Genomic DNA, 14,114 nt, shown 5'->3' with positions numbered 1-14,114 from the left:
CAGTCGACAGAGTGATACAACTTCTCCAATCTCTGGGATGGATTGTCAACTTCACCAAGAGCAGCCTGGTGCCATCCCAGTCGTTGGATTTTCTGGGAGCTCACTTCGACACCAAGAATGCCAAGGGTTTTCTGCATCCGGACAGAGCTCATTCTCTGCATCAGCAGATTCAAGGATTTATGGCGCTCGAGACGCCCACTGCCTGGGACTACCTGCAGGTACTGGGGACCATGGCCTCGACCATCGATCTGGTTCCTTGGGCATTTGCGCATCTGAGGCCTCTGCAGAGATCCCTACTCTCCCGGTGGCAGCCGGTGTAGAGATTTCCAGGCAATCCTTCCGATTCCGAGAGAAACCTTCATCAGTCTCCATTGGTGGCTGGAACCACGGCACCTAGCTCAGGGGGTGTCACTGGAGGACCCGGATTGGATGATTATCACCACGTACGCCAGCCTCACAGGCTGGGGAGCGGTCTGTCGGGACAGCTCAATCCAGGGTCGATGGACGGAGGAACAGTCGAAGTGGCCCATCAACCGCTTGGAGACCAGGGCGGTCCGTCTGGCATTACAGGGTTTCTTCCCCATAGTACGCCATCAAGCAGTCAGGGTGCTATCGGACAATGCGACTACAGTGGCGTACATCAATCGCCAGGGAGGCACGAGAAGTCAGTTGGTCTCTCTGGAAACCGACAAATTGATGGAGTGGGCAGAGCTTCACCTCCAACGACTAGCGGCCTCGCATATAGCGGGAGTGGACAACGTACAGGCGGACTTTCTCAGCCGACAAAACTTGGATCCCGGAGAGTGGGAGCTCTCGCAGCAGGCGATGTGGATAATAGTACGCCGATGGGGGACACCGCTTGTAGACCTAATGGCAACCGCCGGAAATGCAAAGGCCGCCTGCTTCTTCTGCCGCAGGCGGGAGCGCGGCGCCGAGGGCGTGGACGCGCTGGTCCTGCCCTGGCCGCGCCACTGTCTCCTATATGTTTTCCCACCTTGGCCCCTCGTGGGCAAGGTCATCCGCAGGATAGAGGCACACCAAGGGCCGGTGATCCTTGTGGCGCCAGAGTGGCCCCGACGACCGTGGTTCGCAGATCTGCGCAATTTGACGGTGGAGGGTCCCCTTCGTCTCGGTCAGCTGCCACGTCTTCTACGCCAGGGACCAATATTTTTCAAGGAGGCAGATCGCTTCTGTCTTGCAGCCTGGCTTTTGAGAGGCATCAGTTGAGGAGGCGCGGTTATCCGGAGCCGGTTATTTCAACGCTACTGAAAGCACGTAAGATGTCCACCTCTGTTACCTATGTTTGAGTCTGGAAGGTCTTTGAGGATTGGTGTGGAGCGAATGACATTCTTCCCATGCAGGCCTCAGTGCCACAAGTCCTTTCCTTCTTGCAGGCAGGTTTGGATTTGGGTCTTGCTTACAATTCTCTTCGGGTTCAGGTGGCGGCCTTGGGGGCTTTTCTTCGCAGTGGAAATAAGGAGTTTCTGTCCTCGCATCCGGACATCTCCCGTTTCCTTAAAGGAGTGAAACACTTGAAGCCTCCGATTCGCCCACCTTGTCCGTCGTGGAATCTGAATCTGGTGCTCCGAGTCCTCTGTGGTTCGCCGTTCGAACCTCTAAGCTCGGCTACCATCAAGGACGTCACTCTCAAGACCATTTTTCTCGTGGCAATCAGTTCAGCAAGACGTATTTCCGAGCTGCAGGCCCTATCCTGTTGTGAACCATACCTTTGTTTCACGCCTGAAGGGGTTTCGCTGAGGACGGTTTCTTCTTTTCTCCCTAAAGTGGTTTCGGCATTCCACCTCAACCAATCGGTGGAATTACCATCTTTTGCCTCTTCTGAGTCTGGAGACCTGCGTAGACTGGATGTACGGCGGTCTCTGATACGCTATCTGGAGGTGACTAATGATTTTCTGCTCTCCGATCATCTGTTTATCCTCTGGTCCGGACCCCGAAAGGGTTGCATGGCCTCCAAACAATCTATAGCGCGGTGGTTGAAGGGAGCGATCATAGCGGCATACCTTGGCATAGGTAAGTCCCCTCCGCTGGTTGTCAAGGCTCATTCTCTTCGAGCCCAGGCGACATCTTGGGCGGAGAGCTCCTCCGTCTCCACTCATGAGATTTGTAGGGCGGCCACCTGGAAGTCGATCCATACTTTTGCGAGACATTATCGCCTGGACATCAGTGCTCCGTCGGGCGGTCAGCTTGGAGACAAGGTAATATGAGCAGGGCTGTCTGCGGCCCACCCGTGATGGGAAAGCTTTGGTACATCCCACCGTCTGGAATGATCCTGGTATGTACAGGGAAAAGAAAATTATTCCTTACCTGCTAATTTTCGTTCCTGTAATACCATGGATCATTCCAGATACCCTCCCTTGGTTTGGGGGTTTGCTTGTGGGACATCCCTGCCTACCTGTCTTAATCTTTTACTCTGTATTTCGAATACTGCGCGTCTTTTTTGTTCACGCACTGCTGTTCGCAAGTTCACTGTTCAGAATTTAGTTGCTGTTTATTTGGACAGTGGTTATTTCAATTCCTTCTTTGATTACTTGATCCCTCTGTTTTTAGTCTCTCTCTTTTGGGCTTTGTTAGTCTAGTTACTGAGAGCTGTTACAGGGGAGGCGTGGTTATATGGGTCCTCCCCTGGGAATTTTGTGTTCTGACTCCATCTGCTGGACATGGAACATAACCCACCGTCTGGAATGATCCATGGTATTACAGGAACGAAAATTAGCAGGTAAGGAATAATTTTCTTGTAGTAACACACTTTTGATTGGCTGAATTTTTAGGCGCCAAAATATGTTGTTCTTTAAATGCTGAGCTGAGCCGGCATTATGTGCTCTCCCTGCACAAAACTACACTAAGACGCAAAGGTTTAAAGGTACGTCCCATGGTAAATTTGATAAGACCCGATCGGAGTAAACAGGAGTATTTATAATAGTTGTATATGGTTTAAATATTTTTAGTTTGTTTCAAAGGTTCTTTATTGTTGATATTTATTTATATTGAATTCACAATAAGTTTACTGAGATCGGATAACAATAATTCTTTGATATTATTTTTTGACGCACATTCCTGGTACAAAGTGAGCAAAAGGAAAAAGTGCTAGCCAGAAGGATAGGTACCTCAGAGATTTCTTTTTCCCTCTGATTCTTCAGTTGTCCCTGCTTTGAAGGTCCTTCTTTGTTAGTGCACGCATTAGCCTCTGGTGCTGGCTGAGTTACCAGGTTGACGTCCATTACCTCACTTCCTTAATATTGGCAGTCTTTGTTCAAATGCCCGTGCTTCCCACAGTTGAAATAAGCAGAGTAGCCTGAAGGCTGTGCTTTGACTACGGAGGTAGAGTTGTCCTGCTCTGAGAACTGTTGTTGGCATCCTATACTCTCACTGCCATGACAGGGTGCCTGTGCGGATTGTCTCTCCACTCTCCGCATTACCTCTGGCATCAGCTGAGCCTGATGGCAGGTGTCTGTCACTTCCAAGTCTTTCTCATGGTGAATCCTGGGTGTTGACATACCCAATTCCATATGGGTCGGTCCAGTCAATCCAGGAACTGCTCCCAAAAAATCTGATTGGCTACCTTGAGCCTTGTCATTGCCTCTGGCAGTATCCATTCCCATACAACACCTTTTAACTGATGAAAAAGGCTTCATGGGGTTTCCCCAGCTATAGGATAGTCCTTTGGAATTGTTGCTGGTAGGTCTCTGTTGTATAACCTGCTCTTTCTAGGATGGAAGTTTTGACTGTGGAATAGTTGGCTTTCTCTTCGGGAGTGGACGCTTGGAAGGCAGCTTGACTCTTGCTGGTGAGGTTTGCTAGGTATTTAGTGCAATTGGCATCTGGCCAGCTAATCAGATGGGCAGTTAATTAATACCACATTAGGGTCTTTCCTAGGTGGAGGGCGGGTCTGCGTCATTGTGGTCTGCATTACTTGTACCAAGTAGTTCAATGATGTCTGCTGTTGGCTCAACAGTGCCAGCTGCTGGCCAAACTATTCAGTCAGGGTGTGCACCACCCCCCTCCCCACCCCCAGGTTTCCTGCTATCATTCAGAGAGAGTCTATATTACTCACTCCATGTTAGCCTACTGGTTCTGGTAAAACAAAAAGTTTTCTTGAAAGACTCTGCCCTGTTCTGGAATACCCAGACAGCAACTTTCCTTGCAAAGGTAAAAAAAACCTTGCCTGCTCAGCTCTGACTCACTATAGATATGTCATTGACTCCAGGCAGAGCTATTCTCCTTGGCCTGTTATAAATTAAACTCTTGTCTGCTGCTGCAGTGAGACCCAATAAAGGAGAAAATAATGGAAGAAAAATAATTTCCCCCTTTTTTTCACCTTTTGGCAAAGTTTCTCTGTATGCACATGGCTTAGCACAGAAATCTCCAAACTGACACCATTTGTGGCACCATGAGCAATCTTAGAGTAGCCAGAGAATAGCCTCCAGCTGGACACTGGCAAAACTTTTCATAAATTTCCTTATTAGTGACAAGAAACAAACAAAAGCATCTCTGCTATTCTTCAGAGTTCAACAAACAAATGTATTAATACAACTTACAGTTCAGCAGTATTCTCTTTCTTTAAACTTTCTTCTCTCTCCTGGGCCTGGCTAGTTATACTCCTTTCCTAGGGACTTGCGCCCAAGACCAGGATTCCCTGCTGCATTAAGGTGGACCAGGCCAGTTTTTTGGAGCCGGTCTTTTAAAGTGTACTGTGATTTTCTCATATATACCCCTTCACAACTACCCAACAGAAAATGTAATCTTATACTTATATTGGGGTGGCAGGAAATTCGAATCAAACAGTTACCAACAACGGCTCTGAACTTGGTGGTCGGTGAAACAGATAAGTATGGGAATATAAGTGTGGGAGCTTGCTGGACAGACTGGATGGGCCGTTTGGTCTTTTTCTGCCGTCATTTCTATGTTTCTATATAAGTGTCAAGAACAAAATATTAGTTTATAAAGTTCAAAACTTATATACTATCACAAAGAAACATCAATTACCCTAACTTATAAAACCCACCTGTCTTCATGTTGCTTTAGGAGAAACTCTAATTTGTTCTGTGATTCCATTTTCAATGATTCATATTGGCCCTCTACCTGAAGCAAATGTATGACAATAGAATTCCAGTCATTAATCATTATAAATAAGCAAAAATACATTCATGCCTATTTACAATCTTTGAAACCATGTATGAATTTTACATATAATGAAATCTTTGTGTGGCCAAGGCATATGAGGGAAAAATTACATGTACTTTTTTTTAGTGCAGTACTTTATTTAGTGCAGTACTTTATTTTATGGATTTTGACAACTTACTTCACATTTACATTGTACTGTTCCCATAAAAAGGAAGTTAAGATATTCAAACTTTTCAAGTATATAAGCAATAGAAAAGTGTGCATAGTTCCGTGCATTAGTCCCCATGCTATTTTGATATTATATCTGGTAATGAAGATATTTTCTTATACCTAAAGAATCTGCTAAGTAATGTATTTATTTTATTCATAAATCTATAGTGGGGTTTACTTTAAGCCACTATCTGGCCACCAAAGTTAGCCAGATATATTTTTCTAGATAACTTTGTTGGGATAATTAGCAGTGCTGCTAAATACACTGAACTATCTTAGAGATATCTAGAAAACTTTATCCAGCTAACTTTAGGACTTCTCTGAAGCATGACCAGATTTATTCATATAAGTTAACCAGCTAACTCTAAATTTTAGAGTAATCCAGATAACTTATCTGAATATTTTAACTTTGCCTTGAAATGCCTCCAGAACACCTGAGGAGCATTCGGGCAAAGTTTTACCTGGCTAACTTCTTAGCTGGATAATTCAGAGATGATTAGCCAGCAGTGATTTTCAAACCCCGCCATTTGCCTAGTTATGTCTGAATTTAGGAAGACAAATAGTATTGAATATTGGCCTCACATATTTGCTTTATATATTCACAATGCCACATGGTATCACAACTGGAGGACCAGTTAGGACTGGGGAAGCCCCACAGGGGCAGCACAGAACTTTTAGGTAGGGCAGAGCAAGGTTTTCCACCTGAACCAGCCACCTCCCCTGCAGGTTGAGCTCTTAGGTTCCAGTGGCCGACAAGACTTAGCTGGAACCGAACAAGCTGAGTCTAGAAGCAGGAGACACTGGAGGAATGCAGGACTGGATATAGGCAAGACTGGAGTCAACGGCTGGAACTGGAACACGGCACAGGCTGGGAGCTGGAACACGGGATGAACCAAGTACCAGACTGGGGGTGGAGACAAGGCCGACACTGGAGGCAGGCAAGAGCTGGATACAGGTAGGGCTAGAGATACAGGCTGGAATCAAGGATCTGTTATGGTTTAGTGCTGTTTGGGTGGATTTTTGGGTACTGTGGCAGATGACCACGCCCACGGGGAGGGGCCCCGTGGGGAGCCACAGTACTGGGCTAGACTAAGGACGCACAAACACAGAATTATATCTTTAGGAAGGAATTTTGGATGTGTGCGGAGAACCACCCTATCATGTAGGAATTTTGTGTAGGGTGCATACGTGACAAGTGCTTGCAACTCACTAACCCTTCTAGCTGATGTAATGGCTATGAGGAAGATAGTCTTCCATGTGAGAAATTTAAGATCACAGGAATCTATGGGTTCGAAAGGAGAACGCTATTACTGCCATGCATTTGGTGAATACTCTTGGAGCAGAGGCTAGTCCGAATGGCAGAACTCTGTATTGGAAGTGTTGGTGGCCTACCATGAAGCGCAGATATTTGCGATGAGGAGGGAATATTGGAATGTGAGCATAAGCATCCTGAAGATCCAGAGAACAAAGCCAATCCCCTTTCTGAAGAAGTGGAAACATGGTGCCTAGAGAAATCATCCTGAACTTTTCTTTTTTTAGAAATTTGTTGAGATTTCTGAGGTCTAGGATGGGACGTAGGCCTCCGGTTTTCTTTGGGATGAGGAAATAATGGGAGTAGAATCCTCTGCCCTGCTGAGACCTGGGCACCGGTTCTACGGTTTCAGAAGGGTGGATAATTCTATTTGTAGTTGAGGCATGTGATGTGAGTTGAGATGAATCTGAGATGGTGGAAACTCTGCGGGAATTGAGAGGAAATTGAGTTGGTATCCTCGAGATATTATAGATAGAACCCATTGGTCTGTGGTTATTGTTATCCAATTGTTGTAAAATTTGGATAATCTGCCTCCTACTGGGAGTCCTGGTCGAGGATTCATGGAAAGGCTTAGCTCTCTGGAGATCTTTTCAAAAGCCCACAGCAGGACTTGGTTGTGTAGTAGGCTGAGGCCTAGGTGCTCTCTGCTGACGAGTTTGGGTCCTGTGCTGAGATCTGGATTGTCTAGGTCTACTTGAAGGAGGATAAAATCGTTTCTGACGATAATATGGTCTTCTGACGTCCCTCCTTTGAGTTCTTCGGGTAGTATGCGTAGTGGGGTCCTGAGGAAGGGAGGAGAGCTGTCGCAATGTCTCATTGTATTCTTTTAATTGAGACACTGCTTCTTGTACTTTTGTACCAAATAAATTTTCTCCTGTGCAGGGGAGGTCTACCAATTTTTCCTGGACTTCCGTTCGTAGGTTAGAGGCCTTAAGCCAGGCCCACCTTCTGGCACTAATACCCGAAGCTGCAACTCTTGAGGATGTTTCAAATGAATCATCTGCAGCTCTTACCTCATGTTTTCCAGCTTCAAAAGCTTTGTTTATGAGGTTTTGAGCAGATTCTCTACATTCTTGTGGAAGAGATGGGATGAAATCCTCCATTTGCTTCCAGAGGTTTCTCTGGTACTGGGTGATGTATAATTGATAGGAGGCTATCCTTGAATTTAACATTGCACCCTGGAATACCTTGTGGCCTAGAGAATCCAGAAACCTGTTGTCCTTCCCTGGAGGATTGGACGAGTGAATTCTTGTCCTCTTAGCTTTTTTCTGGGCAGATTCTACAACTACTGAATTATGTGGTAGTTGTGATTTTTGAAAACCAGGTGCAGCTTATACCAAGTATGTGGAATCCATTGTTTTATTGATTGGGGGAACAGAACGGGATGTTCCCACAATCGTTGTTGCAGTTGGAGTAGTACCTCATGTATGGGAATTGCCATAATTTGTTTAGGGGGGTTGAGAAATTGTAGCACCTCAAGTGTCTGGTGACGGAGATCTTGTTCTGACTCTAATTTGAAAGGTATAGAGTCAGCCATGTCTTGAATAAAAGTAGAGAAAGTAAGATCCTCTGGTGGAGATTGCTTCCTAGGGTGCAGTGGGGAAGGGTCAGACATGAAGGTTTCAGAAGTGTCTGAGTGAGTCTCACTCCATGTGTCATAGTCTGGAGTGTCTAATACTGTCTTCCCTGTTGGTAGTGGAGGAGCCAATCCAGATGGTCCTGGTATGGGTTCCTGAGAAGAAAATTCCTCTTGCTGTGGATTCGAAGGCAAGGAATCTATTAAGTCTTGGTATTTCTTTTGAATCACTGAATATAATGCAGCTTCTGATGACACTGGGTGTCCAGAAGGAAGTGGCATCGTTGGTATTGTGTGTGATATCGATGGCATCGAGGATTTTCGTATTGGTATCGATGGTAGCGTCAAGAGCGTAGTCTTTTCAAATGATGGAGCACTGATAGTGATAGGCATTGAAAAATGACCTGAAGTTGTTGTTAGCATCGATGTTGTCTGTGAGGAAGAGGGAGGCATCGATGTTGGTATCGGAGAAATAGTTGATGTTTCTTGTTACATCGTGAAGGATCCTGGTTTCAGGAAGGTTGTCGTCATCGGGCAGACTCCTGGCATCGAGCCGAATCCTGGCATCGGGCTGGTGCCCGGCATCGGACCGATTCCCGGCATCGGGGCGGTGCTTGGCATTGAGGCGGCGCCCGGCATCGGGGCGGTGCCCGGCATCGGGAAATTTCCTGGTATTGTTGTCACTGTCTGTACATTGGATATCGGCACTAGTTGTGCCTTCATCGGTGACGTCATAGACGAAGAAGACGTAACTGGCATCGGCAATGTCGCCGGCATCGGTGGAGCCACCGGTAGGTGATCTTTCACAGCCTGCAATACGGCTTCTTTTATAAGTGATGTGATGTCCTCAAAAATAAAAAATAAGGAATAAAAAATAAAAAAAACTAAAATGTTAAATTATTCCTTATTATAAAAATTACAGTAAAATCAATGTCTAAGTTGAAGCCGGTGGTAGACATTGTTTAGTGCTAAAGAGTCACTTGGCTGAAGATAAAACAGAGAACATTTTTTAAATATTTAAAATTATAGTTTAAAATATATAAAAACTGGGCTCCGTGACTCGTTAAAATTATAAAAATAATAAAAATACAGTGAAATCAATGACTTGGTTTAAACCGGCTGGAGATATTGTGTTGAATTTAAAAATAGGTTTCTGCCAAGAAGGGGGGTGTTTAGTGTGCCCTTGGGCCTCAGCCCGACCCCAGACGGATCCAGGATCAAACCGAGGGTTGACGGCGTGTTCCAGCATGGCTGACGGTCTTACCCTCTGCCAGGCCTGCAAGCTCCCAAGGCCAACAACATGATGATGTTGGAATGTGAATGGTCCTCCGACCATTCCGAGCCCTTTCGGTCCTGCCGCTTAGATCGGCATGGAGCAGCAGGCCTGGCCTGAGGATGAGGGCAGACGGGCCTTGACATGAAGACATAGCACCAAGGTCAATGCTTGTTATGATCGCCGGTCGTGGCAGACCGCGACCGGGGACCGGTCTCTTACCCTCGCAGCAGGGCCGGGCTCGAAAGTCAGGGCCGACATCAACAGCCGCGTCGGCAGCAGGGCTCCTTCCCTTCAAGATGGCCGCGGCGTCTCCGCGGAGCAGGCTAAGCCATGCCCCCTGAAATCTTCTAATGTCGTGCGGGCGGCTAGAGCCTGGCCTTAAAGGAACCCCTACAGGAAGTAGGGGGTTCCTTTCTGTTTGATTCCAGCGTCAGTCTACTATTTAAGGCAAGGTCTGAGCCTTCAGACCTTGCCCTGGTTTCGTGGCTCTAGTGGTGTTGCTCTGGTTCCTGATTGCTGCTTCGTCTGGATCCCTGGATTGGCTGCCGTTCCTGTTTGGCTTTTGACTCTCGGTTTGGCTGTGGACCCTCTCTGATTCTCGACCCCTGGACTGGCTTTGGATTCTTCTGGCTCTCAACCCCTGGACTGGCTGCGGATTCTTCTGGCTCTTGATCCTAGGACTGGCTGCGGAGTGTGCCGGCTCTTGATCTCTGGACTGACTTTTGCTATTTCTTCAGTTTTCATGACCTGCTGGAGGCGCCAGCTTCTGTTTCCATGACCCGCCGGAGGTGCTAACCCCTGTTCACTCGACCTGCTGGAGGCGCCAGCTATCTGGATTAAACGACCTGCAGGAGGAGCCTGCATCTAGTTCTTCTTCTAGTACCTCCGGTGTACATCATGATTGGCCTCGCCCACTGACGAGAGGACTTCACTTTTCGCCAGACCAAGGGTCCACCTCTCAAGTCAGAACAGTAAACCAGGGCCATGGACCCGACCGAGGCCTCCGCCCTAAGAGCAGTTCCTGGTTTGGCTCAGAGGATCATGGAGCAACAGAGCATGTTAGAATCCATGGCTGCCTCAATAGAACGACTCAACGCTCGCCTGGACGCTGTAGTCGCAACGCATTCTAGTCCTCCGGCGCCCATTCCTCCACCAGTACCAGTTCCGCCAGTTACTCAAAGCTACCATCCGCCTGTTCTTCCTCTACCCACGCCACCCCGATATGGCGGGGACCCTCGTCTATGCTTGGGGTTCCTGGATCAGTGCAGCATGCACTTTCGCCTCCAACGAACTCTGATCCCGGATGATATAACAAAAACCACCTATATTCTCTCATTGCTTGAAGGTAAGGCTCTGACTTGGGCCTCTCCGCTCTGGCAGCGTTCAGATCTAGTACTACAGGATTTGCCACGATTTCTTGAACTGTTCCGAACTGCCTTTGAGGAACCAGGAAAGCAAGCTGCTGCCAGTACGGATTTGCTGCATCTTCGACAGGGAGGTCGATCTATTTCAGATTATAACATCGAATTTCGGACTTTGGCTATGGAACTCCATTGGGAAGAATCTGTTCTACGATCTATTTATCTAGAAGGACTATCTGCCAGAATAAAGGACAAGCTAGCCGCTCGTGAATGTCCATCCTCCTTAAATTCAGTCATTGAACTAGCTACCAGGATCGACCGACGGCTACAAGAAAGGGCTCGGGAAACACTAGGATCACGGAGACGCCCAGCTACCCCTTACATTCCACCTTTCACTTCTACTACATCAAGAGAAGCTTACGTTTCTGAGGGACCTGTGGCCGAACCCATGCAATTGGGCCGCGGACCCCTAACACCTGAGGAACGTCTGAGACGGCGCAAGGCGGGCCTTTGTCTTTACTGTGGGGGAGCTGGCCATCGATTGCCACATGCCCTATTCGGCCTGGAAACTCCAAAGCCTAGCGTGCTCAGGGGGAGTCATTCTAGGTCTCGCCTCCCCATCTCCCCCACTCACGGTACAAGCCACTCTGGACATCAGTGGACATGTATTTAACACGTTGGCCCTAATAGACTCTGGTGCGGGGGGAGAATTCATATTACAGGAACTAGTGGATCAGCTCCGGATCCCCACTCAACTCTGCTCCACACCGTTGATCATCTCTTCCATCCATGGGGAACCTTTACCTGGGAGAATCACACATCACACTGTACCTATAACCTGCCATATTGCACCCGACCATACCAAACAGATCACCTTCTACATCCTCAGCAAAGCCATCCACCCAGTGGTACTCAGGATTCCCTGGCTTCAACGCCACAATCCACAATTCGACTGGACATCTTTGAAGCTTACCCAGTGGGGACCCAGATGCCATGAGACTTGTTTACGGAGATCTACTCCAGATTCTAACCCCATTTGCACTTCGGTACTACAGAAGCTACCCCAGCAATACGCACAATTCACCGACGTGTTTTCCAAAGAGGCCGCGGATATTCTACCCCCACATCGGGAATTCGATTGCGCTATTCGACTGGTTCCAGGATCCACTCCTCCGCGGGGTAGAGTTTATCCTTTATCTGCCATGGAAACACGGGCGATGACTGAGTACATCCAGGACAACCTACAGAAGGGGTTTATCCGCCAATCCAACTCTCCTGCGGGGGCTGGTTTCTTTTTTGTAGAGAAGAAAGATGGGACCTTATGTCCTTGTATTGACTTTCGTGGTCTTAACGCCATCACTATCAAGGATCGTTACCCCCTACCGCTTATTGCTGAACTGTTCGATCGTCTGCAAGGAGCTCAAATATTCTCCAAATTGGACCTGCGGGGGGCATACAATCTAGTTCGAATCCGGGAAGGAGACGAGTGGAAAACAGCGTTCAACACCAGAGATGGACACTATGAATACCTAGTTATGCCTTTCGGTTTAACTAATGCTCCAGCTGTTTTTCAACATTTCATTAATGAGATTTTTCGAGACCTATTATATGTCTGTGTGATTGTTTATCTCGATGATATTTTGATTTTCTCCAGGGACCTACAGTCGCATCACCAACATGTGACGCAAGTTCTACAACGTTTGAGGGAACATCAACTTTATGCCAAACTGGAGAAATGCATCTTCGAAGCAGAATACTTACCCTTTCTAGGATATATTGTTTCAAGTCAAGGCTTCGAAATGGATTCGACCAAAGTAAAGTGTATAAAGGAATGGCCCCAACCCAATGGGCTACGAGCTCTTCAATGTTTTTTGGGTTTCGCTAATTAATATCGTCACTTCATCAAGAATTTTTCTAAACTGACTGCACTGTTATCTGCACTTACACGTAAGGGGGTCAACATCAAAACCTGGCCGGTAGAAGCGATTGAAGCATTCCAAGCTCTCAAGGACGCTTTTCTGCGGCAACCCTGTCTCCGCCATCCAGACCCAAGACGTCCGTTCACAGTAGAGGTAGACGCTTCTATGGAGGAGGTCGGAGCAGTTTTAAGTCAGAACAATGCTGGTGGGAAATTCCACCCTTGCTCCTATTTTTCAAAGAAATTTTCACCGGCGGAACGCAATTACGCCATTGGCGATAAAGAACTGCTAGCCTGCATTTGGAGAATGGCGGCAGTGGTTAGAGGGAGCTCAACATCGGATAACAGTCTTTACGGACCATAAAAATTTGACATATCTACAACAAGCCCATCGCTTGAATCCGCGACAAGCTCGCTGGGCATTATTTTTTACACGTTTTGACTTTGAGTTAAGATACCGACCAGCGAGCAAGAATATCAAGGCCGACACGTTATCACGCTCATTTATCTCTGAAGACATAGAAGAACCTTTACAGTACATCATTGACCCTGCCCGTATCATTCTTTCAGCAACCTTCACGGTTCCCGTTGGTAAGACCATGGTACCCAAGAGGCTCCATAATAAAGTTCTAAAGTGGGGACATGACTCCCAGTTGGCGGGGCATCCGGGTCGCAGACGTACTCAGGACCTACTTCAACAACATTATTGGTGGCCAGGGATGCGTAAGGACATTCAAGCGTATGTTGACTCCTGCCCGGTCTGTGCGCAGCACAACAATCCTACTGGGAAACCTTGGGGGCAGTTGCAACCACTTCCTACACCCACAAGACCATGGACTCACATTTCCACTGATTTTATTGTAGACCTCCCAGCTTCTGAAGGACATACGGTAATATGGGTGGTAGTCGATAGATTCTCTAAAATGGCCCATTTTACACCATTGCCCACCCTTTCCTCCGCTCCCCAATTGGCACAGCTCTTCATGGCACATATTTTTCATCTCCACAGAATACCCCAGCACATCACGTCCGACCGTGGGTCCCAATTTACAGCCCGATATTAGCGAGGTCTTTGTACCACGTTTCAGATTGCGCTGGACCTCACCACAGCTTTCCACCCCCAGGCCAATGGGCAAGCAGAGAGAACGAATCGAGCTCTGAAGCAATTCCTGCGCTCCTACGTCAATTCCCGACAGGACGACTGGGCGGCTTTGCTGCCTTGGGCAGAATTCTCCCACAATTTCCATTCCTGTACTTCCACTGGAACCTCTCCATTTCAGATCGTCTTCGGTCATCAACCGGCTCCACCAGTACCGTTA

At 47.4% G+C, this 14,114-nt stretch overlaps 1 protein-coding gene across 2 annotated transcripts in view; it reads right to left on the bottom strand.

Moving 5' to 3' along the window:
• Positions 1 to 14,114, bottom strand: part of CCDC158 (coiled-coil domain containing 158) — a 1,731,209-nt gene that overhangs the window by 1,123,196 nt on the left and 593,899 nt on the right. For both annotated transcript variants that reach the window (XM_029599728.1, XM_029599736.1), the window contains exon 7: positions 5,024 to 5,100. In XM_029599728.1, the coding sequence (XP_029455588.1) occupies positions 5,024 to 5,100 (77 nt within the window). The remainder of the gene's footprint in view (positions 1 to 5,023; positions 5,101 to 14,114) is intronic.

Source organism: Rhinatrema bivittatum, chromosome 1, assembly GCF_901001135.1.
Source record: "Rhinatrema bivittatum chromosome 1, aRhiBiv1.1, whole genome shotgun sequence".
NCBI classification, from domain to species: domain Eukaryota; kingdom Metazoa; phylum Chordata; class Amphibia; order Gymnophiona; family Rhinatrematidae; genus Rhinatrema; species Rhinatrema bivittatum.
This window is presented reverse-complemented; position numbering and strand designations above follow the sequence as displayed.